The sequence below is a fragment of the Chaetodon trifascialis genome, chromosome 1, assembly GCF_039877785.1.
Source record: "Chaetodon trifascialis isolate fChaTrf1 chromosome 1, fChaTrf1.hap1, whole genome shotgun sequence".
Taxonomy (NCBI): domain Eukaryota; kingdom Metazoa; phylum Chordata; class Actinopteri; order Chaetodontiformes; family Chaetodontidae; genus Chaetodon; species Chaetodon trifascialis.
In genome coordinates, this window is record NC_092056.1 from 29,890,960 (window position 1) to 29,912,750 (window position 21,791).

A 21,791-nucleotide genomic window follows, 5' to 3' on the forward strand; every position below is an offset into this window, starting at 1 on the left:
GCCATGAAATAAACAGAGTTCAGGCAGGTTTACCTGCTGCACTGTATTCCTCAGTAGAGAGACTTCATTGATGAAAGGTACCATAAAGAAATACACTGATAACAGTATTGACATATCATTTCCTTTAATGCTGTTATATCCAGTATGACAGTGATGTTTCTTTGATGTGCTGCAGTGACTGTGGAGTGATATAATTATAGATCCATATTAACTATTAAGGGCCAGGGTAAGTGGATTACCTTTAGCCTGAGGCCCTATCGATTAAGATGAATTTGGTATTTATTATTAATAAGTTAAGGAGAAAAGGTGACTTTTATAAGACCTAATTAATAGTTAGAAAGCTTCTATACCTAAAGAGTTTGATAGGGTTTGTTTTTATTTTTATTTTCATTTTTTGGTATAAATGTATTTTGGTAGACATCTTTTAGGGATTAATTATATACACTTCATACAGTACACACACATCAATACACACACAAGTAATGGGCGATTTGATAGCAACATAGATTCGTAGCCACTAATGAAACTGTCTGCTCAACTGAAAGCATGTGATGTGCTTCTGTTTCCACACTCTTACAGACTCTTAAGGAAGATTATTAAAGTGATTTGGGCAAACTAGGGCTGCTTGATTACATCAAAAATCATAATCACACTTATTTTGGTCAATATTGAGATTGCAATATGATAAATTTTGTGGCCCTTGGTGGGCCAAAACTGAAACTTAATGGTGTGTCATGGGCCAAAATCAAACACTGATTGTATTATATTGTTAAGATGAGATTGGTAGTAGGATCCCAACTTCCCTTAAAGCCAGACGTCAGCCACAGCCAGATACCTCAGAGGGTAAGACAGTTGCTGAGAAGCCAGCTTAATGGTAGGAGTAAGACCCAAGCCATCAACATGTATGCCCTGCCAGTCACCAAATACACAGCTGGAATAGTAAGCTGGCCACAGCAGGAGATAGATGTCACTGATGGCAAGACACAAAAACTCCTCACAATGCATGGAGGGTTCCACCCAAAGTCAGCTCTCTGAGACTCGAGCGATGAGCGATGAAAGGAGGGTGGGCGAAGAATAGTGATTGTCAGAGCCACAATCCAGGATGACACAAGGAGCATCCATGAATACATCAGGAAGATGAACTGCCAAGAGAGAGCCTCAGGCAGCAGCAGAAGGAGAGTGATGAGGAGGAAGAGAAAATACTGTGGAAGACACAGTAGCACCTCCATGGGATGTACCGTTGGCAGATGTGGCTGACACCAAGCACAGGAAGAGGACCCAAGCACCAGATCCACAGCAGACAGGACCCAAGGTGCAGGCTGTGCAAAGATACCCCTGAGACAGTTCAGCACATAATAGGAGGATGTAAGATGCAAGCTGGCACAGAATACACTGAGAGGCATATCCAAGTGGCTGAGATAGTATACAAGAACATCTGTGCCAAGTATGGATTAGAAGTCCCCGAGTCCCAATGGAACACATCATCGAACATGGTAGAGTCCTCTGGGACTTCAAGTTCCAGACTGTCTAGCTGCTGCCGTCTGACTAACCAAACATTATAGTGGTTGAGAAGGAGCAGAAGAGGGCTGTTGTGATGGATGTAGCAGCTGACAGTAACATCAGAAAGTAAGAGAAGATTGAGAAGCACCAGGGGCTGAAGGAACAGCTGGAACAGATGTGGAAGTTGAAGTCTAAAGTGGTCCCAGTGGAAACAGGAGCGTGAGAGGCTGTGACCTCCCAGACTGGAAGCAGATTCCAGGTACAACATCTGAGGTCTCTGTCCAGAAGTGCTCAGTCCTGTGAACAGCTAAGAGACTGTGTAGAACCCTCAAGCTCCCAGATCTCTGGGACAGGACCTGAGAAGTCAGACGGCTTGGCATCTTTGCTTCACTCAAACTCTGCTTTACAGCATCCAGTCAGTCATAGCACCGTTTCATACACTCGCACGTACAGCACAGGACAGGTCGTACAGTGCTGACCCTCAGTAACCTGGACATGAGAATATCAGACTGGTGTGAAATACGCTACGATGAAGTGGTGCGGCCCAGCATCTCCCAGATCAACAGCAACTTGTGACCGGGACTAAAAGAGGACGCACAGCTCATCATATGACTCGGTCAAACGTTTGCACTCCCACACGAAGTTAGTCACTATCACCTCTCCAACTCTGCAACCAGCAACAAACCTTACACTAGTCCTGTCAGTTCCTCCTGTTTCAGCCAACAACTTGCGTCATCTGCCTCGTCAGACAGATGAAAGGGAAGATGACAGGCCAACGCAGAATTGCTACAAAGCGAATGTGAGAAATTCTCCTGTCTCTGTCTACACTACAGCTACCGAAAAAAATGTCGGGGGTGTTTGGATCATTGTTTTTGCCATTCTCTGAGGCAACATAGCTGTGGTCGTTCAACGAAAAAGCCTCACTAGTCTAGGAGGAACTACTCAGGGGCTTTCTCTTGAACAGCCTCAGTGATTGCATCCTACCCATTACATAAAGCCTCCCTCTCATTCCGAGGAGGGGAGAAAAAGCCTCGTCGGTGCAGGAAAAAATTCCTCACTGGCCGTCCCCTCTCCTCCTCCTCATCGGCCCCACCCCTCTTCCTCCCTCCTCTGTGAAAGTTTTCCTCTCTTTCACTCCCCTCGGTTTCTTTCCACTGTCGCTCCCCTTTACTTCCCCATCTGGTTGTGGTTAGTGTTCACTGTCTCACTTACCCTTATTTTTCCCCTAGTCCTGCCCTCCCTCCCTCTATCTCTGTCTGCCCTTTTTTCCTCCCCTCCCCTCCCGTCTTCATCCCCTGCTGCCAGGAACTTTTCAGTATGGAGTCCTACATCTGCTTCTCTCTTTTTTCTCACCCTACTACAGACAGGCACAATTACCCAATGGCGACCTGCCTCTCGCCCTTCTGCAGAATTGCAATCTATAGAATTAGACACAGCGAGTTCTTCAGTTAATCATTCAGCATCACTTTTTACTGCCCTGGTTGTATTTGAAGTCTGATCTCTAAACTACTTCAAACCTTCAAAGAGCAGTTAACTGAACTGCAGCTGATTAATCAGTTCAAAGTGTGCTCATGTTTCATTGTAAACTTAATTGTTTTCCCCAAACTGCAGCATTTCACAACATATTTTAGATTAGGCACATGGGTTGCATTTTTTTAACAAATTCGTAGTTTTTTTTATTTTTGCTCTTTGTATTTCAGTGGAAGTCTTACAGTAGACAGATGACTCCTTGGTTCAGCTTCGGCCTGTGATGCCTTAGTTGTGCTAGTGTGCTGTCCTGTCAATAGGACATTGATTCAACAAATCAAGTAATCTAATTTCCTAATTTAAATAAGTCACAAGACTGGAACTTGTGATTGTAAGTCCAAACATGGTTATTTATAGAACATTTGAATTAAAGCTAACAAATGCTTATAGAGTTAATGACAGACGATCAGTGAAAACCTGTCTGTATTGTAGTGCTTTAGAATTAAAGCTATGAAATGAGTATGATTTTTATGTTGCAGGTGACACCAAATGCTTCTACAATTACTCTAGCCAAACATGAACCACAGAGAATATGGATGTGTTAATGTGTAAGCAGAGAATGGGTAATCCAAGCACAGCAAATTTAAAATACTCCTGGCACCCATTTTCATAGAGCTATCATTCGCACACAAATGACTAAGGCTGTTGGAGCTTCAGGAAGTTATTACTTGAACCATTTGACTCACTCACATATTCATGCACTTACTAAGAAGGCTGTGGCCACGATACTGGGACAATGAAGGTGACTCCCAGAAGAGTGAAACCAACATGACACACTGTACTATTTGTCAGTCCCATAGCTGCACCAGGCTGACTGGGGCTTTAACAGGCGATCGCAGTAGCAGCTCACAAAAAAGAATTAGAGTCAGACCAGTATTCCCTCTTAGAGTTCTCAAATAGTTTGGAATCTAATGGACTTGTCCAGGAAGAGATTGAAACCTTACATGTACAAATTCAATTCTGCCCTTGATCCACATACATTGTCTTATACCACTCTTCAAACTGGACTACAGCTTCCAACATGAAGTCACAGATTGACATTTGCGGACTGCAGCTCGGCCTGTTAGTGCTGTCTGTAGCAGTCTTGTTGTGGTGTAGGGTATTGATGGAGAACATAACAAACCACAGCTGGAATTATTGATGAGCCAAAACCAAAGGTTTTGATGGAAGAAGAATACACTCATCGCCTATATATGATATTGATCTCTAAAGCCGTAGTGAACAGTTATAGTGTAGCATTTGACAGACATACTCAGACAGCTACTGGATCGTGTTTCCTGATAGAGCATTACATACCAGAACATGAAATACAGTAACTGTGTGTGAATGTTTTCTTGTCCAGTAGGACAGCAGAAAACTTTGTCACCATGTAAAGGCTTTATGGCAGACATGTTAGCAAACAGTTGCCTGTTCAAGTAGACATACAGCAATATTAGTGTTCATTTTGAGTTGACTCTTATGTTGGCCTCTGTCTTATAGCGTGATCTCTTATCTGATAGCTTCAGCTACTAGATAACCATGAGTTACTATCTATGCTGTCAGTCTTTGGTGCCAGGCAGGTAGTGTGTAGTGAGTTTATCACAGCTTTTTTTATCTGCTAACAGCTGGGGCTGAAAAATAAAGATAATTAAAGCGGTCTATATGGGCATTAACATGAAGTTATTCCTTGTAGCATTTACAGTTTTTCTACAGTGTTGGCACACTGTCTGCTGGTTGAGAGGTTCTTCATGAAATTCCATCTTAAAGGTCTTTCCACCGCATCTGTCCCAGTCTGAGGTTGGAATTTCTGATGTCCTTCCATGGTTGGACTGGAGTATTAATAATAAACTACCAAAATATAACAGGGAACAGGAAGCAGCAGAAAGGAAGGCTTTCATTGTATAATAAACAATAGTCGGATGACTTCATCAAAGCATCATAACGCATCTGGATAAAATGTTTGGAGGTACGCTGTTGGATTAGCTTGATTATCTTATGGAAATATCACCTGTGCTATATGTTATTTGCAGCAGCGAGCCAATGAACCAACACAATAGGCTGAATTTCAGAAACATAGGTGAAAGCTGTTACTTTATGTTTGTGCTATACTTCGGTCACATGGTGAAAACCGTGTCATATCCATGACAACTGATCAAACTCCCTCCCTGTTTGAACACTCTGAAATGGTATTAAAATCTCTACAAAGAGAATTTTTCACAAGCTGATGCAATTAAGTTTTGGCTCGTTACACATTATATATTATTCATTGCATAGATGCCCTGACTCGTTTTAGCGCCATCATCAGGTAAATTTTCCATTTTGTTGATTTTTGACCAAATACCTGCAAAACCAGTGACATTCCTGTCAGCCTTAGCTGTGCTTGGTCTTTAGTGCTATTTAGCAAATGTTAACACGCTAAACTTAGATGGTGGACATTTTAAATTTCCTTCTGAAACAACAGCATGTTTGCATTGTCACTACTTGCTAGCATAGCTGTAGACCTCAGAAAATGTCCATGCAGGTCAGGGTGAGCTCCAAACAAATTAAGTTGTATGATGTGTCGTCTCATTACATCTGACGGCAAAAGTGTTAGCTGCATAGCTGTTCTGAACAACTAGATGCAATATTAAGGAAGAATGCTATGCACCTTTGCACAGCCCTTCCTTTGAGGCATTGATGGTGAGGCACTTGCCTCACATACCCTACCTGTTCCCTCACTTCCACACACCTGGCCAGTCTCTGCACAAAGTGCTTGTAAATGTTGGATTGCTGATTTCTGACAAACACTTGGCTGAAGCATTCACCTTAAGGACCACATTTAATACTAGATTTTTTAAATTTGTAGAAGAATTCAAAGAAATTGAAGTCTAAGTCAGGCTGCACGGTGGCGCAGCAGGTAGTGCGCGTGCCTCACAGCAACAAGGTTGCCAGTTCGATTCCCGGCTTCACTTGTTCTGCAATCGACTAGCGACCGGTCCAGGGTGTACCCCGCCTCTCGCCCATTGATGGCTGGGATAGGCTCCAGCACCCCCCCGCAACCCCGAAAGGGATACGCGGTATAGAAAATGGATGGATGGATGAAGTGTAAGACTTATTATCACCTTATAGCACATTGGGCAGCCTGTTTATTTGTAGCTTTGAGATGAGATGAGATGATCTTGACATGTCATGGCAATGCTGCAATGTTGAGAGTCATGTAATCCATGAGTTTCTCTTCAGACTGTACAAGGGAGATGCAGAAGTCCTGGTGAGATGAAGCAGACATAGAGCATAATGAAAGAAGATCCATGAGTAGATTAAATCAAGACAGACAGGAAAAGACGTGTCAGAGTGGAGAACCACAATGCAAGAGATGGAGGGAGCACTTGGGCAGTCTCCAAGATATCGATTTATAAATTAGCCTTAGTGTGTGAGAGTGGCTGAGGCTCTGCGGGTAGAAAAGATGTGGGGGATGGGATATACGGGGTATGGGACCAGAATCGTTAGTGGTCCAGAATCGAATTATGTCTGAGCTGACAAGCAGGAGTAATGATGCTGGGGCTGAACACAGAGAGCTGCACTCCCAGCCCACTGCCCACTGCCATCCATATCTGTCCTTCAGTCTTTAAATATTTGTGCTCATGATGTATGCCTAAAATGATTCTGTTGGTACAGAAATTATGACATGAAACAAAATGTGAAATTTGACTTTGAAAAAGGCCATAAAATGAAATTAAAAAATCCATTGCAATAATAAAGGAATGGTGAGCACTTTATAAGCTTATGTCACTAGTAATTGATTTCTATATTTTAAGCACTTTATTCTTGTGACTATTTCATATTTACTTACTTAGTTTCTTTAATATGTTACACTTTGGGCCTTCATAGTTTTTTGGCTGTTGCTGGGATATTGTTCATGCATCCCCTGTTAAAATAATACTAATAACTTATATTTCTAAACCTTTTATCTCTTTTCACCTCATTCAAATCTCTGCAAGGACATTTTTATATGTTCCTCACTTACTGGAAATGAAACTGCTGTCAGGAAACACAGTTAACTGCTCAAACACAGTAAAGGCTTGCACAGTAATTTATATTTATTGGACTAAAATGTGCAGAAAGAGCAGATTAGTCTTTAAAAGAAAAACAAGAAGTGATATTCTGTGGATTAACGCCAAGCTTTTCTCACAGGCTTCCCATCCATCCATCCATCCATTATCTATACCGCCTATCCCTTTCGGGGTTGCGGGGGGCTGGAGCCTATCCCAGCTACAATGGGCGAGAGGCGGGGTACACCCTGAACCGGTCGCCAGCCGATTGCAGGGCCACATGCAAACAAACATTCACGCTCACACTCACACCTACGGACAATTTTTAGAGTCATCAATTAACCTAATGAGCATGTTTTTGGTCTGTGGGAGGAAGCCGGAGTACCCGGAGAGAACCCACGCATGCACGGGAAGAACATGCAAACTTCACACAGAAAGGCCCCGCCTGACCCGGGGATCGAACCGGCAACCTTCTTGCTGTGAGGCACGCGCACTACCTGCTGCGCCACCGTGCAGCCACACAGGCTTCCCAATACAATCAATACTGAACAATTTCAGAAATAATAATTATTTGTAGAAAATTCTCTACTTCTGCTTTGCTGAGTTTCTATTCAAAACCACAGAACTGCTGCGGTGTAATCATGTTCCTCCTCTCAAGTCCCATTTTTCCTCCCAGCTTTTAGCCTGCTTGGCTCACCCTGCATCAGACCTTTGACCTGAACTTTTATTAGCCTATTTTTCACTTCCTTTGCTCAGTTGTTAGACTAAAAAGGCCAACACACAGCTGGGCTTTAAATCCACACACCCCCTGAGATTAATAGAACTAAGAGCAAGAGGCAAAACCGAGAAATTGACATTTCTGAAAAGACAGTGGAGCACACACACGCGTCTTTCTTTCCATGCTGCACCCCCTCCATCCTCCATTAAGTCAAATATTAACCTGCAAGCATGACAGTATGACACAGGAAACACGTGGAAGTCTCTACTGAAACTGTGTCTGAGGCAAGCAGCCTGTTTCATGTCGTGGAGGAAAATTAATGTGTTGAATTATGAAGCAGGCACTTTGTATAAGAAACACCGAACAACTTCCTGTGAACATAACTTAAACATGACTCACTTTTTTCTACTGGCATAAAAGCAGGATTGTGCCTTCTGCTGTCCAGCAGATGTTATTGCATGCTTGGAGGGATGGGGTGGGGGATGACTGCAAAGCTTCAAGACCGCAGTGGTTTTAAAGACTTTTAGTGGTTTCCATTCTTGCAATAATTCTTGGAACTGTTTACATTAATTGTTTTTATCTCTCTGAAGCATATTGACTTTGAAAGCATGATGAGTACGCTGTCAAGTATGTTAGATGTCCCTTCAGCATTCCTGTCAGTCCTCTTATTTTTTTACCTGTCAATGTACATGCATTGCCATGGATGTGAAATGACTCGACTGTCTATACTGTCCGTCTGTCTTTCCAGGTGTCCACATCCTGATTGCAGTTGGCGCAGTGATGATGGTGGTTGGTTTCCTTGGATGCTATGGCGCCATCCAGGAGTCTCAGTGTCTGTTGGGAACTGTGAGTCACAGTTGCATCTAATGGTTCCCTGTGGAGTTTTTGACATGTAGTAGCACTAAGCAGTTGTTTTTCTATAAGTGTGTCCCATGATATAGCCCCACCAATTGTGTTACACTATGCCACTGATCAACAGATGGCAGTAACACGCCAAGGTATGCTGCAGTGTGTGCCTGCAAAGGCAGGGAAGAAGAAGACTGCATGGTAGTCAACATGGATATAAACAGTGCCTGGTTTACTATACTTTAAAAATCCATCCATCCATTTTCTATGCCGCTTATCCCTTTCGGGGTCACGGGGGGGGGCTGGAGCATATCTCGGCTGTCAACGAGCGAGAGGCGGGCTACACCCTGGACCGGTCGCCAGCCAATCGCAGGGCACATACACACAACCATTCACACTCACACTCACACCTAGGGGCAATTTAGAGTCACCAATCAACCTAATGAGCATGTTTTTGGTCTGTGGGAGGAAGCCGGAGTGCCCGGAGAGAACCCACGCATGCACGGGAAGAACATGCAAACTTCACACAGAAAGGCCTGACCCAGGAATCGAACTTGCAACCTTCTTGCTGTGAGGCAGGCGCACTACCTGCTGCGCCACTGTGCAGCCCACTTTAAAAATCATCTTTGCAAATGTTTTGTGAGGAAGGAAATGAACTCTGGACACTTAATGATATATGCAGAGCATTTGGTGGCACAACATAACTTTTGTTTGTTTACAAGAAAACTCCACAAGGCACCTTTAATTTTATTAAAATGTATTTTGTCTCAGTGAGTTAAATCCTCTTATCCACTTATCTGATGTTTGTCTTCTGTCCTGCAGTTCTTCGCTTGCCTGGTCATCTTGTTTGCCTGCGAGGTTGCAGCTGGAATCTGGGGCTTCATGCACAGAGACACTGTAAGACTGCAAACATACACTACAGGTTAAAACAGCCATGCACCATTGAGTCTGAAAGTACAGTGGACACCTCTACGGGTCCTTGGTCCTTAAAGGACCTTAAAGGAAATTTGAAATAAATCTCCAGCCTGAAAAGTCAGGAATCACGTTTGTTAGTGCTGTTCATACTTTCTGATTTATTATGCCTGAATTGCCTCTTTATACTTAAAGGTTCCCTCTTTTTTTAAAGAGGGTGCTTTTGATTTATAGGTGAAATGAGGTCTGTTGTTAATATAATTCCAGGTGATGTAACTGTAACAACAGTAAGTTTCAAGTTTGAGGCTGAACCCATCAAAACCTCTTTGTTCCTGTCTTAGGTGTCGAGGGAGATGATTAACTACTACGACTCGGTGTACGACAAGGCCATGACACAAAGCCTCACTGACCAGGACAAGACGAGGGCTGCTGCCTCAGTGCTCAAGGTCTTCCATGAGACGGTATGAACATACACTATAGAATATATCATTTATATTCAGAAAAATTAATAAATGTATATGTTGATATGAGGTTAGAATATACACCCCCCCCCCCAAAAAAAAACAAGTCAGTGGTTCTCTGATTAAACCATCGACATAAGACTTCATTCTTTTGTAAGATTTTCCCACATTCACAGATTCACTAAACACCTCGCATTCACTAACTTGTGTGTTGTAATATATTAATCATTTACCACCAGTGATTTGCTCTACTCTTAAATGAAATGTAAAAATTAAAGGGAGCTGTTCTTAGGGCTGCTACCAACAACGGTGTTTACAATCGATTCATCTGTTGGTTGTTTCTTCAACTGAATCAAGTATTGGTCAGATAAAAAGATAAAAGCTAAATTTTATTATTTAGTATATTTTATTCAAGAAACTAAACATTTTCCTCATCTTCTTTTTCAGTTCTACAGGCCACTGCAAAGAAAAAAAATATTAACAAATGGAGAATGGCGATTAAGCCATGACTGAAAGTAAAAAGGAAATGTAACTAATATATATTTGATCAGATACTGCTAAAAATAACAAAAGGATTCACTTCAGACTGTCTTTAACTAATGGCATGAAATCATCCAAAAACTCCAGAACATTACAATATAACATTGCTCCAGCATCTCTCCAAAATAATTTCAGCTAATTGGTGTTGTTTAAATCTGCCACCTCAGGTAGGTTTGTGTCCTTTTCGATGGACGGACACACTGCAGGTTAATTCAGAAACCAACTTAACAGACAGAAATGAATACCTTCCACCTGTTTTCTCTCCATTCTGTGATGGATCAAGCTTTATCGGGGCACTAACGTTATCAAGCATTAGCTTTAATCAGCAGAGTTAGCTTCATGAAGTGTTAGCTTTAATCAGCAGAGTTAGCTTCATGAAGTGTTAGCTTTAATCAGCAGAGTTAGCTTTATGAAGTGTTAGCTTTAATAAGCAGAGTTAGCTTTATGAAGTGTTAGCTTTAATCAGCAGAGTTAGCTTTATGAAGTGTTAGCTTTAATCAGCAGAGTTAGCTTCATCAAGTGTTAGCTTTAATCAGCAGAGTTAGCTTCATCAAGTGTTAGTTTTAATCAGCAGAGTTAGCTTCATCAAGTGTTAGCTTTAATCAGCAGAGTTAGCTTTATGAAGTGTTAGCTTTAATCAGCAGAGTTAGCTTTATCAAGTGTTAGCTTTAATCAGCAGAGTTAGCTTTATGAAGTGTTAGCTTTAATCAGCGGAGTTAGCTTTATGAAGTGTTAGCTTTAATCAGCGGAGTTAGCTTTATCAAGTGTTAGCTTTAATCAGCAGAGTTAGCTTTATGAAGTGTTAGCTTTAATCAGCAGAGTTAGCTTTATGAAGTGTTAGCTTTAATCAGCAGAGTTAGCTTTATGAAGTGTTAGTTTTAAAGCGGAGTTAGCTTCATCAAGTGTTAGTTTTAAAGTACTGCATGAAAATACCACTGCGCGGGGTGCACACCCTCTGCTGCGCCGGCGGCAGAATCAAAAATCGAGCCCATGATGTTCTTAGGACTTAACAAAGAAGGGCGATGCATTGTGCGTCATGAATGCATCACTTAAAAGTCTACTCATTCTTTGGTTTTTGGCATTTTATCCCATCTAAATCCAGTATCCCCTTATTTAACCTGAATCCTTTCAAACCTGTCAGTGAGACTGTTTATGCTTTGCACTGAACATTTGAAAGTTGCTAAAGTACAGTTTACAGGACACAGACAGTCATTGTGTTCTTTGTGTTTCAGCTGAGCTGCTGTGGTAAAGGCCAGGGGACCACTTTTCTGACACACATCACAGACACACTCGGCCTGACCGACCTCTGCCCCAGCTCTGGGACTACAATTGTAAGTGCAATCATTCATCTCAACAGCTTCGTGCATAAACGGCAAATATTCAAGTTAGAGCAGATGATGTTAACATGTATCATTAGTTAAATGGTTGTACTGTACCACATCATGACAGTGTAATGTTTCTGAACCCGTCCATTGGGACCCCTTGGAGTGACTTGATATGCAGATGGGAGAAAAATGATACTTTCTCTGACATATTTTAATAAGACATAAATTGATTTGAAATACAGACAAATCTTTATGTTACACTTTTGGAGCCAGCGCTGTCTTAAAAATACAATAAATGTACACCATACCTATATGCACATGACACCTTGAATACTCTCAAGGGTTATTGATAGGAACAAACCTTCCACATGGCAAATACCCTGTTTTCTCAAAGCATAGCTGGAGCGAATAACATTAACATTGTTCCATTTTGTTGTACCGGTTACTTATGTCAGTCTGCTGAATGGAATGTAGTGGTTTTGAAGTAACAGTTCAATTTGGAAATGCTCACTTTAGATGAGGAGATTGGTACCACTGTTTATGGGGAGTCGCATGCTAGACAAGACATTGTTGTGTGTACATTAGTTTGTGTAAACAAACAACATATACTGGGTTAGTTAGTGAGCATTTGATGTGCTGTTGGATGTATTTTTGAACTTTGGACAGAGCCAAGCTCCTTCCCTTTGCTTCCAGTCTTCATGCTAAGCAAAGATTATCACCTTCTGGCTCCAGCTACATACTTACTTAAAGCACAGATAAACTATATGGCCAAAAGTCAGTGGACAACCATACTGATTAGTAATTCCAGGTGTTTCAGTCACACCTATTACTGACATAAATAAAATTGTGCATAAAATTCAGCACATCCATCCAGTGCATCTCAACTTGTTCTCAACTGCCTCTGGAAGCAACAACAGCACACCCACTATGTTTGGGGGCTTCATAGAATGGGTTTTCATGGTCGAGCAGCTTCACTTCATGTGCTGTTTGGCACTTTAACCTTGTGTTCCATCACGAGTGCACCCCTACGCACAAAGTGACATTTATAAAGGCGTGGTTAGAGAAATTTGGTGTGCACAGCCTCGACTTGGCTGCACAGACCCCTGACCTCAAACCCACTGAACACCTTTGGGAGGAATTAGAATGCCAGGCGTCCTCGTTAGTGAATGGGATGTCCAACAAGCTCAGATAAGTGTGATGGTCAAGTGTCCACTGACTTTGGGTATAAGAGTGATATCAATCTTCTCGTCTAACTCTCAGCAAGAAAGTCAATATTTTAGTGTTTCTCATGAAGTCAGACTGTTTCTTTTAATGTTTAATCAGTCACACCTTTTGATCAAAGTCAAAATGTCTGATCTTAAGGTCTTAAGGATCAGATTCTGGAAGAGTTTGAGAAACACTGATGGGAAAATTCTAGAGTTCTAGAAAATTTTGGCATGTCGAGAATCACCGGGCTGTGTTCAGGGTTTGATTCGTAAGGCAGCAGCTTAAGTGCAAAATCTCAGTCGAAAGATATGCAGAGCAAGTTATCTGCGCTCAGACGTGTGCTGCACAGGGGCCTGAACTTGATTTATTGGCAGCACATTCACATTACTGAAATGACCTCAGTCCAATCTGAGCCTCCAGCATTGCCAGGATTGTCTTGTGTTTTCTAGAACTAGTGTTTTCCAGCGTATCCAGCCAGTGCCTTTAACCACCTAGACCTGGCATCCACATGTGACGACATTATACTGCTAATGATAACTATATATGTGTGTGTGTGTGTGTGTGTGTGTGTGTGTGTGTGTGTGTGTGTGTGTGTGTGTGTGTGTGTATGTATGTATGTATGTATGTATGTATGTATATATGGGTTCCAATCAGCCCAAATAGCGAAGAAATTAAAAATGCATGCCATGCAAGAGTTCGGGTCTTTGGAGGTTAAAAGAAGCACTGTCCTTCACTCCAAAGAAATCAGGTGATAGAAAAAGTGGTTGATTTAAAGTAAGTAGTAAAGTAAGGTTGATAAGATGATAATAATATTTAGAATGCACAGTCAGTCTTTGAACTAAAAGTATGAGCATGGCCACAGTGACAGTGCTGGCACATTGGTGTTTCGCAGGTAATGCTTAATAATCACCATGCTGACTTTAGCATATTCATATGTTAACATTTGCTAATTAACACTAAATGAACAGGACAGCTGAAGCTCAGGATAATATTAATGTTTTTAATATTTTTTTGTAAGAATTTGTTTGGTGACAAATCATCCCAAGAGCCACACCAGTAGCAAGCCTGACAATAAGAAGACAAGATGCTAACACAGCCACTGTAGTAGCCTGGAACATGTTTAGATTGAGGGCATATCTCTAAACAGGATATTTTGCTGAATACTATTAAACTATTGTAGCATTGCTGCAGCTACTGCTGGAGCCAGAGAAATGAATGTGCTGCTTCTGCAGTCATTTTACCATTATTCTTGTATTAATGTCAGTTCTGAAAGAACTTGATGAGATGAATTTAATTGATAACCTTTACTGTCTGAACACTGACTAAACTACAAGCATTAGATAGTATTGAGTCTTGGGATAGTTGAACCTGTAACAGAAACACTTTCCAAAACCAAAAATACAAGAGGAAGGATGGAATGAATAACAGAACGGCAAGATAAACACACCTATGTTAGAGTGAGGTTTCCGTCTATTCTTCCATTTTACACTGTAATACAACAACAATGCTGTTTCTTCATTTCCATGTCGTCTGCGTGGATCATCGTGATGAGGATGCTGACACAATACCATGTATGTAGTCATCAAGTGCATATTTAGAAATGAGTCAGCTCCAGTCATTTAAATTCAGCCAGAGGTGGTGTTCTCAACGGGCTAAGCTAATGCTGGGATCTTACTGTACAATGCAGTCGTGCTGTTAGATGCACTGATGACTGTGGAACTTTGACTGAAAAGAGGAGGTGGAACCGCACGCTTGGGATGCTAAGAAACATGGAGCGACATGCAGTGAAAGGCTGGTGTGATTTCGATATTACCGATCTGACCATCAACAGATCATTTTCACAGTCTATTTTTGCTGTGAACCGCGTGATGGCACACAGGAGAAATAGGTGAGACTCTGAATCTCTAGATGACGTGCCGCAGCGGCCATGTGCGAGCAGCAGGGCGAGTAACGCACACCAAGGGATGTAGTGAGGTGCTGATCACTGGAAGTAAACCTGAGAGCAGCAAAGAAGTGTCCCACACTCAACGCTTCTTTTCTGCTCTTAACCTGTTAACACGGCAGCCAAAATGAAAAGCAAGAGGTTCGGCACGCACACTGTGCATCACAGGCGTCATAATCTATTAAATCTATAATCTATTAAAAAGCTATTAAAAAAGTAAAAAATATAACAGTAAGTAAAAAACATATAGCAATAAGTAAAAAATATAACAATAGTAGAAAATATAACAATAAGTGAAAAATCTAACTATATATGTATGTATATATCTATATATCTATATATCTATATATATCTATATATATCTATATATATATATATATATATATATATATATATATATATATATATATATATATATATATATATATATATATATATATATATATATATATATAGATATATATATAGATAGATATAGATATATATAGATATATATAGATATATATAGATATATAGATATATATAGATATAGATATATGTTTTTTTGTTTCTTTTACAGAAGCACAGTCTGTTGGTCGCTGTGGAATAGTACTGAAACACTGATAAGCCAAAGTGAAATGTGGACCTTTTTTCCCCTTGACCTCTAAATCATTTCACAGGGCAGTCAGATGTCACTGGTGCCCTGAAACATGTATAAATTCCATGTTTTGATTGTTTTCCTTTGCAGAGTTGCCAACAGAGGATCCAGGAACTGTTTTCAGATAAGATTTACCTGATTGGTATCGCCGCTCTGGTGGTTGCAGTCATCATGGTGAGAACATGAAATTACACATCACAAATATCAAAGCTTTCGATAACGTGGTATTTCAAGTCCCCAAAAGATCACATACAGACCATGAGAAGGGGATATTGTGTTAAAATTCAATTCAATTCAATATTCCTTTATTAGTCCCACGAGGGGAAATTCCAAAGTATAGTTAATGAACCTTACTTGCAGTCGTCAGTGTGTAGTCCGTTATTGCATTTTCCATCAAGAAACATGGCAGAAAAAGAAGATGTTTTAATTGTGCCTGGCACACGCTTGACTTTTTAAACAGGAATAGACAGCTTATATAGAAATGTACTTATTGAATGACTGCGGCTGTGCGAGCTGCAGCCCTCACAGCTGGAACGTGTCCAGAGCACATGGCTGCGAGCGCTCGCTCATATTCACACCTCCTCTATTCTTCTGGTCCGAACAGGTTTGATTTCAACCATCGCTTTGACAGTTTGGTTGTGTTCGGACAACAATTCACATGTTAATATTCCCCAAAGATTAAAGGATGAGACTTTTTTCATTCTAAATCTTTATTCATACAAAAAGGTCAAATGTGTTCGTCTCTCTCCCAGTACTTTCTGACGTCTACGCTGTCAGTGGCACTCAGCCCACGTTTCCTGCGAGGGGTCAAAAATATTGAGTTTCCCTTTTAAGAAAGCTCAGCATTATCCTCAAACAGCTGGTCTCCGTGGTTTTCAGCAAGCGTCACTCTTAACAGGGGCAGGTTGTGCGCTGGGCGGGACTGTTCTCAGCGGCACATTTACACGTTTGTGCTTCAGTGAGTGTTCGCAGTCGAGGTGCGAGTACATCAAATCAACACTCCTGTTTGTGTCCATCCTCCCAGATCTTTGAGATGATCTTCAGCATGGTGCTGTGCTGCGGGATCCGCAACAGCCCGGTGTACTAATGCGACGGGCTTCCGGCCGACTCGCCATGAAGGAGGGCGACCTCGCAGCCTCTGTCTCATTCTTTGTCTTTCCTTTTATAAGCAGGAAACGTCACATATATTGCTTGCTGGATTTAGTCAGCTCTTTGAGAAGACAATGTAAATCATCCTCCATTGAGCATTTTAATTACACTGTCAATGAATTTTTGTTAGTCACAGATGCTGTTATGCATATTTAACCAGTGCTATCCTAACCTGATATGTAGATATTATATCACACTGTCACATGAGTCACACTCACCAGTCCTGGTGCTCTAATCCTTTAGTGATTCATTCGTTGTTTACTGCTTCCTTGCCTAAGAACATGCTATGATATTCTTGGTTTTATGGATGTTTTTCCACTGTTTTATGTATAAACTGTATATAAATATATATATTAACAGTGTCTTATGACTGCCCGAGCATGGATATTGTACTACAGTAGATCCTTCTCCTGTATTCTTCCTGCACTCTTCTGCTTGTTTGTCTTGCCCTAGACTGAACCAGATGATGGTGTATTTGACTGGCACAAGTGAAGCACTAGTGCTGGCCTCACTGCACCATGTCACGGTGAACACACGCAAACACACTTCCCTGTCCTCACATCCTCAGCGCTGTGTGACGTCTGCAGGAACTGACTAAAGAAGGAATCACAGTTAATGCTGGAAGCTGGAACCAAAGTCAGAGTGACCTGATGTCTGTCATTTTGGCTCGACGAGGTTATTTGTTGATTTGTCTGTGGCTGTTTGTTGTTCATCACATGTCCAAAACTGTCTGAGTGCTCAGTTGCATAAAACATTTTAGAACAGTGTTGTCCTCAGCAGCTACCACTAGATTTCCCTTGATGGATTTAAGTTGCACAAAGATGTATGAAGTGTTATTGTGGCGTATTTATCTAAAAACAAAGCTCTTGTTTTTGGTTCATTTGGCCGAGTTCCAGTCTTTTGTATCACCATCTACAGTTTCATTTTTTTCTAAAGGTTTGAATGGTGTGGGGAAGAAATGCCCTTCATTGTCATATCAAGGAAGTCTGTATATGTGTTTGTATGGTTCTGTCCAGACAGTTATCATGCTTTTGCTGCACTGAGAAGTCATTATTTCACCTCAGTCTGTTTGAAAAGTTTCTTTTTATTCTTTTTATTATCTTTGCAAGTAAAAGATGAAGATTAATCTAAAAGAGAAAAGCTGGAATGTTTTTTACAACTGTGCACTCATTTGTGGAGGCAACTTGCTCATCACTCTCATCATCTTTCCCTAATCAGGGAAGTGAATTGAAATATAACATTTACACTTAGAGCAAGTTGGCCGACACCAGCTGTGACAGACACTCCTGTTGCATCTGTGTAGTTGTCAATGGCTCTTTCCAACAAACTTGTTGACCGTCCACACATCAGCCAACTGTCTCCGGCTGCTCAGCTCTGTAGGAAATGATTAACTTTTTCTTGCTGGTAGAGGAAAAACATGGTGAAACTCCAGCCTGCAGCCAGTGCAACAGCACAAAGAGCCTTGGTTTGGTGTTGTGAATCTGGGGTGCCTTATCTGGTTGAGTCTAGTCCTGTCTCGTCAGCCTTGGTTGTGCCATTGTACTGTCCCTCCAGCCTCACAGCCTACCAACCTTCCTCATTGTCACCATCCATGTAGTAACTGTTGGCAGTGCAGGGCAGGAACAGGACAACAGCAGCTCTCCCAGTGGTTTGCACTAAGCTCTTTGCCCTCCTGCTCATGTTGCTTAGCTGTTGATTTGGCCCTGCATGCACTCCAGAAACAGTTTGAGCTAGTGTACTCGCGTGCACATGCAGAGCAGAGGCAGACACAATATCATGGACACCAGTGCAGTTGAGTCAAACTGAGTGTGAGCTGGAACTATTTTGCAGTGACATCTGGAGCCAGACAACCAGCGGAGACGCCATGAGTCACTACACCTGGCCATGGAATCGCTCCAGCGTGTCGCTCCCCCGAAAACCACAACATGTATCTTCATGTGCTGCCAACAGCACACAGCTAACTGTGTCGTCTTCAGCTCACATATATTACCTTTCTCAGTTTCACACATCTCTGATGTTTTCCAGGACCGTTGGTTTTGGGTTTGTGCTCATGATTTTGTGTCTGCTCCCTTGAAGTCCATTTTCAGAAGTCTCCGGCTTCACAACAGCGCAGTCACAACAGACCAGTCTTAACTGCCTGCTGAAGTTCAGCCAATCAGAAAGCTCCCACCTGACAACTGAGCATGTCCTTGATTTAGTCCAGTGGGGTTTTTACTCCACCTTAGTCTTGACATGTGTTTAGTCCTGAGGTCTGATCCAGCCGCCTCTCACACTAGCACAGAACTGCACAGCACCGTCGTAAACACACTCCCATTAAACCATATCATTTTGTGTAACCTAACATTTTATCACAGCTTTTGTCATCAAACTAAAACCTTGTCTTGTTAACATCTCATACTCAAACTGAGAAACAGTTAAAGTGTCTTGTAATACTTACAGCTCTGACGTATTGTACTAATGAAAATCATGAAGGCTGTAGAAACAAATTGTATGCCTTTTTCTGCTTGTATTGTGGTATCTTTGTCTGGTACGTCGTCAAAGGAGTCTGGACAGAAAGGGTAGAGGAGTTTGTGGCAGTGCTGACTGAGAGGAAGTCAAACCTTCAACACAAATACTAGTTTCTTCCCAGAATCATTGAAAAAAATATGACAACACCCATCAGTCCAGTGTTCCCAGTGATCAGGGCACGAGCTGTTCCTCTCACAGTGTCTGTGATGCTGCCTTCTGAATTTGGTAACTGAATCTCAGGACCCACTGCCACTTAAATCTCAACCTCTCTCTGGTTTTGGTTTGCCCAAATATAAAGGGATTAAATGTATTTTACAAATAAGACTGTCAGGTGGTCTTGGTGTTTTTCTTTGAGAATCCTAACAGGCAGAAAGGGACGATATGAAATAGAAACCTGCAGGATGACCTTTAACTGCTTCATTTTTCCATCCAGTCAGCTGACCACAACTGTTCTTGTACATCAAGGTGATGACAAGAGTAGAGGAGCCTGAGTCAGAAATGATTATCGAGATTTAGCTCATTTTAAAACGTCTTCTGTTTGCTGATAAATGACATGCACTCTAAAACTATTCAGGGTTAAGATACTCAGCCTGCTTATGCGACCATGGCCCTTCAAAACTACAGACAAACAAAACAGGACTGATACCCGGATGATTCACAGTTTGGATGTGCGACAGTTATTTGAAGTGGAACCAGTAAGCTGACAGAACTGAAATGCTCTTATTTGGTGCTGATGAATGAGACTAAATTCAAAGTGGTTGGTCAAAAACAATCTCAGTCTGAGGCAAACAGTTGGGATGTCGTCACAGACGAAGATTTAAACTTGAGTAAGCTTTTTAAGCTCGTGGTATAAGATTGGCAAATGTCAGACTACACCCTGCTCTTTCTTCAAAAACTGATTCACGCTTTGGTTTTCTCATGTCTTCTCTATTCTAATGACTCTTAATTTGAGTATCCTTCCCCAAAAAGTCAGACTTCAGCTGATGTAAAATGCAGCTGCCAGAGTTTTAACCAAAATAAGTTAAAGGAAGTAAATCACCCATTTTAGTCCCTCTGCAGTCACTTCCTGTCTCAGCTAACTGAACACCAGCACATTGCGTGCACCAACAGATAAGACAGAAGCACAGTGAGGCAACTTCTTGTTAATACGAACTGAAACTGGAGCAGGAGACACATAAATATCCAACAGTTGCATCTGCCAATTCTTTCCTCCCTTTTTTGTCTCAGATTTGACTTTATTTTTTATGATTCCACTCTGTTTCAATCCTGCTGTTTGCCACCATTTGATTTGCTTGTCTAAATCCTTTTTAACATAATTTGTTGTAAAGCTCTTTAGCTGTGTGGTATGTATGAATGGCACAACACAAATGGCTACAATTTAATCCCATCAACAATAGCTATAGCACTTTAATAAATAATTCAACATACAAATATTTAATATCACAATACAGTCATATAAAATATGATCAAATGAAATCACTGGGTCTAAATTATATTCTATATACAAAACGTCTGGTTGTCACATGAGTAAAATGACATGGTCAGCAGTTTTTTCAGGCAGGTATGCACTTTGTATCTATAAAGAGTCAACGTGGAACTGAGCAGCACAGCTGTTGACCACGAGTTATGCTCAAAGGTGTGAGTTAGGACACAATAACAAGCTACATGCCTCTCATTCTGTATGCCAGTGCCACACAAGCACAGTTCAGGAGTACAGCTTCATGTGATTGATGGAATCTGGGAAATGTAGTTCTCTAATGAGTCAACAGATTAGTATACAAGAGGTGGAGGACTTCACTCCGGCTTTAGCTCACAGTCTTACATTTGCTGGCTTCTTTTATCCTTTGTGCTCTGTTTTGTTTGTGTCTCCATCATGACTTGAACAGAGTGACTTTACTCTGATGTGGAGTCAGTCTGAGTCCTGAGTCTGGGTGTGGGGTCTTCACTGTGGGCTGGGCTTTCACATGTAGAGGGTCTTAGAGACACCAGAGGGAAGCATCCGTGGAAAGCGATTCATCAGACATGAGAGGAGCATAAGACAAAGCACAAAGCGCTCCTCAGTCTGTAAAGAATGGTGGACAGATGACAGCAGAAATAAGAGGAGGTGTGTGCGTGTGATGAGCATCAGGGCTCCTGTGGATCTGACCGATCAACGCTGCTGGTGAGCACTCCCTGCAGTGAGCCTCTGCTGAGCTCTGCAGCGTCAGCGCTTCAGTCTGACCTGGAAGTGAAGGGTCATCCTGCTGGACCCTTCCTCCTGCTTTCAAAATACAAGTCCTGCCCCCAAACACATGGGGCAGTGCCGCTGCTAACCACCAGGTGGAGACAAACACCAGTTTTTGGTGTCTGTTTTATCCTCAGCTCCCACTTTCTGAGCTCACCTGAGTGAAGCTAAGCCGAATTCAAAGGTTGCTTCCAGCTGTGTACCATAGTGGCCATGTTAGCTTTGTGTTAGCAGATGTTCTAACTATGTCTTTTCCATTTTTAGGACTTTTTCTAGCACAGAAAATTAT

General features: G+C 41.6%; 1 protein-coding gene across 1 annotated transcript in view; it reads left to right on the plus strand.

Moving 5' to 3' along the window:
- Nucleotides 1–19,602, plus strand: part of LOC139332562 (CD81 protein-like) — a 29,326-nt gene extending 9,724 nt beyond the window's left edge. The window contains exons 3-8 of the mRNA XM_070964596.1: nucleotides 8,501–8,598; nucleotides 9,421–9,495; nucleotides 9,852–9,971; nucleotides 11,744–11,842; nucleotides 15,712–15,795; nucleotides 16,646–19,602. Of these exons, the coding sequence (XP_070820697.1) occupies nucleotides 8,501–8,598; nucleotides 9,421–9,495; nucleotides 9,852–9,971; nucleotides 11,744–11,842; nucleotides 15,712–15,795; nucleotides 16,646–16,708 (539 nt within the window). The 3' untranslated portion in view covers nucleotides 16,709–19,602. The remainder of the gene's footprint in view (nucleotides 1–8,500; nucleotides 8,599–9,420; nucleotides 9,496–9,851; nucleotides 9,972–11,743; nucleotides 11,843–15,711; nucleotides 15,796–16,645) is intronic.
- The last annotated feature ends 2,189 nt before the right edge of the window (nucleotides 19,603–21,791 follow it).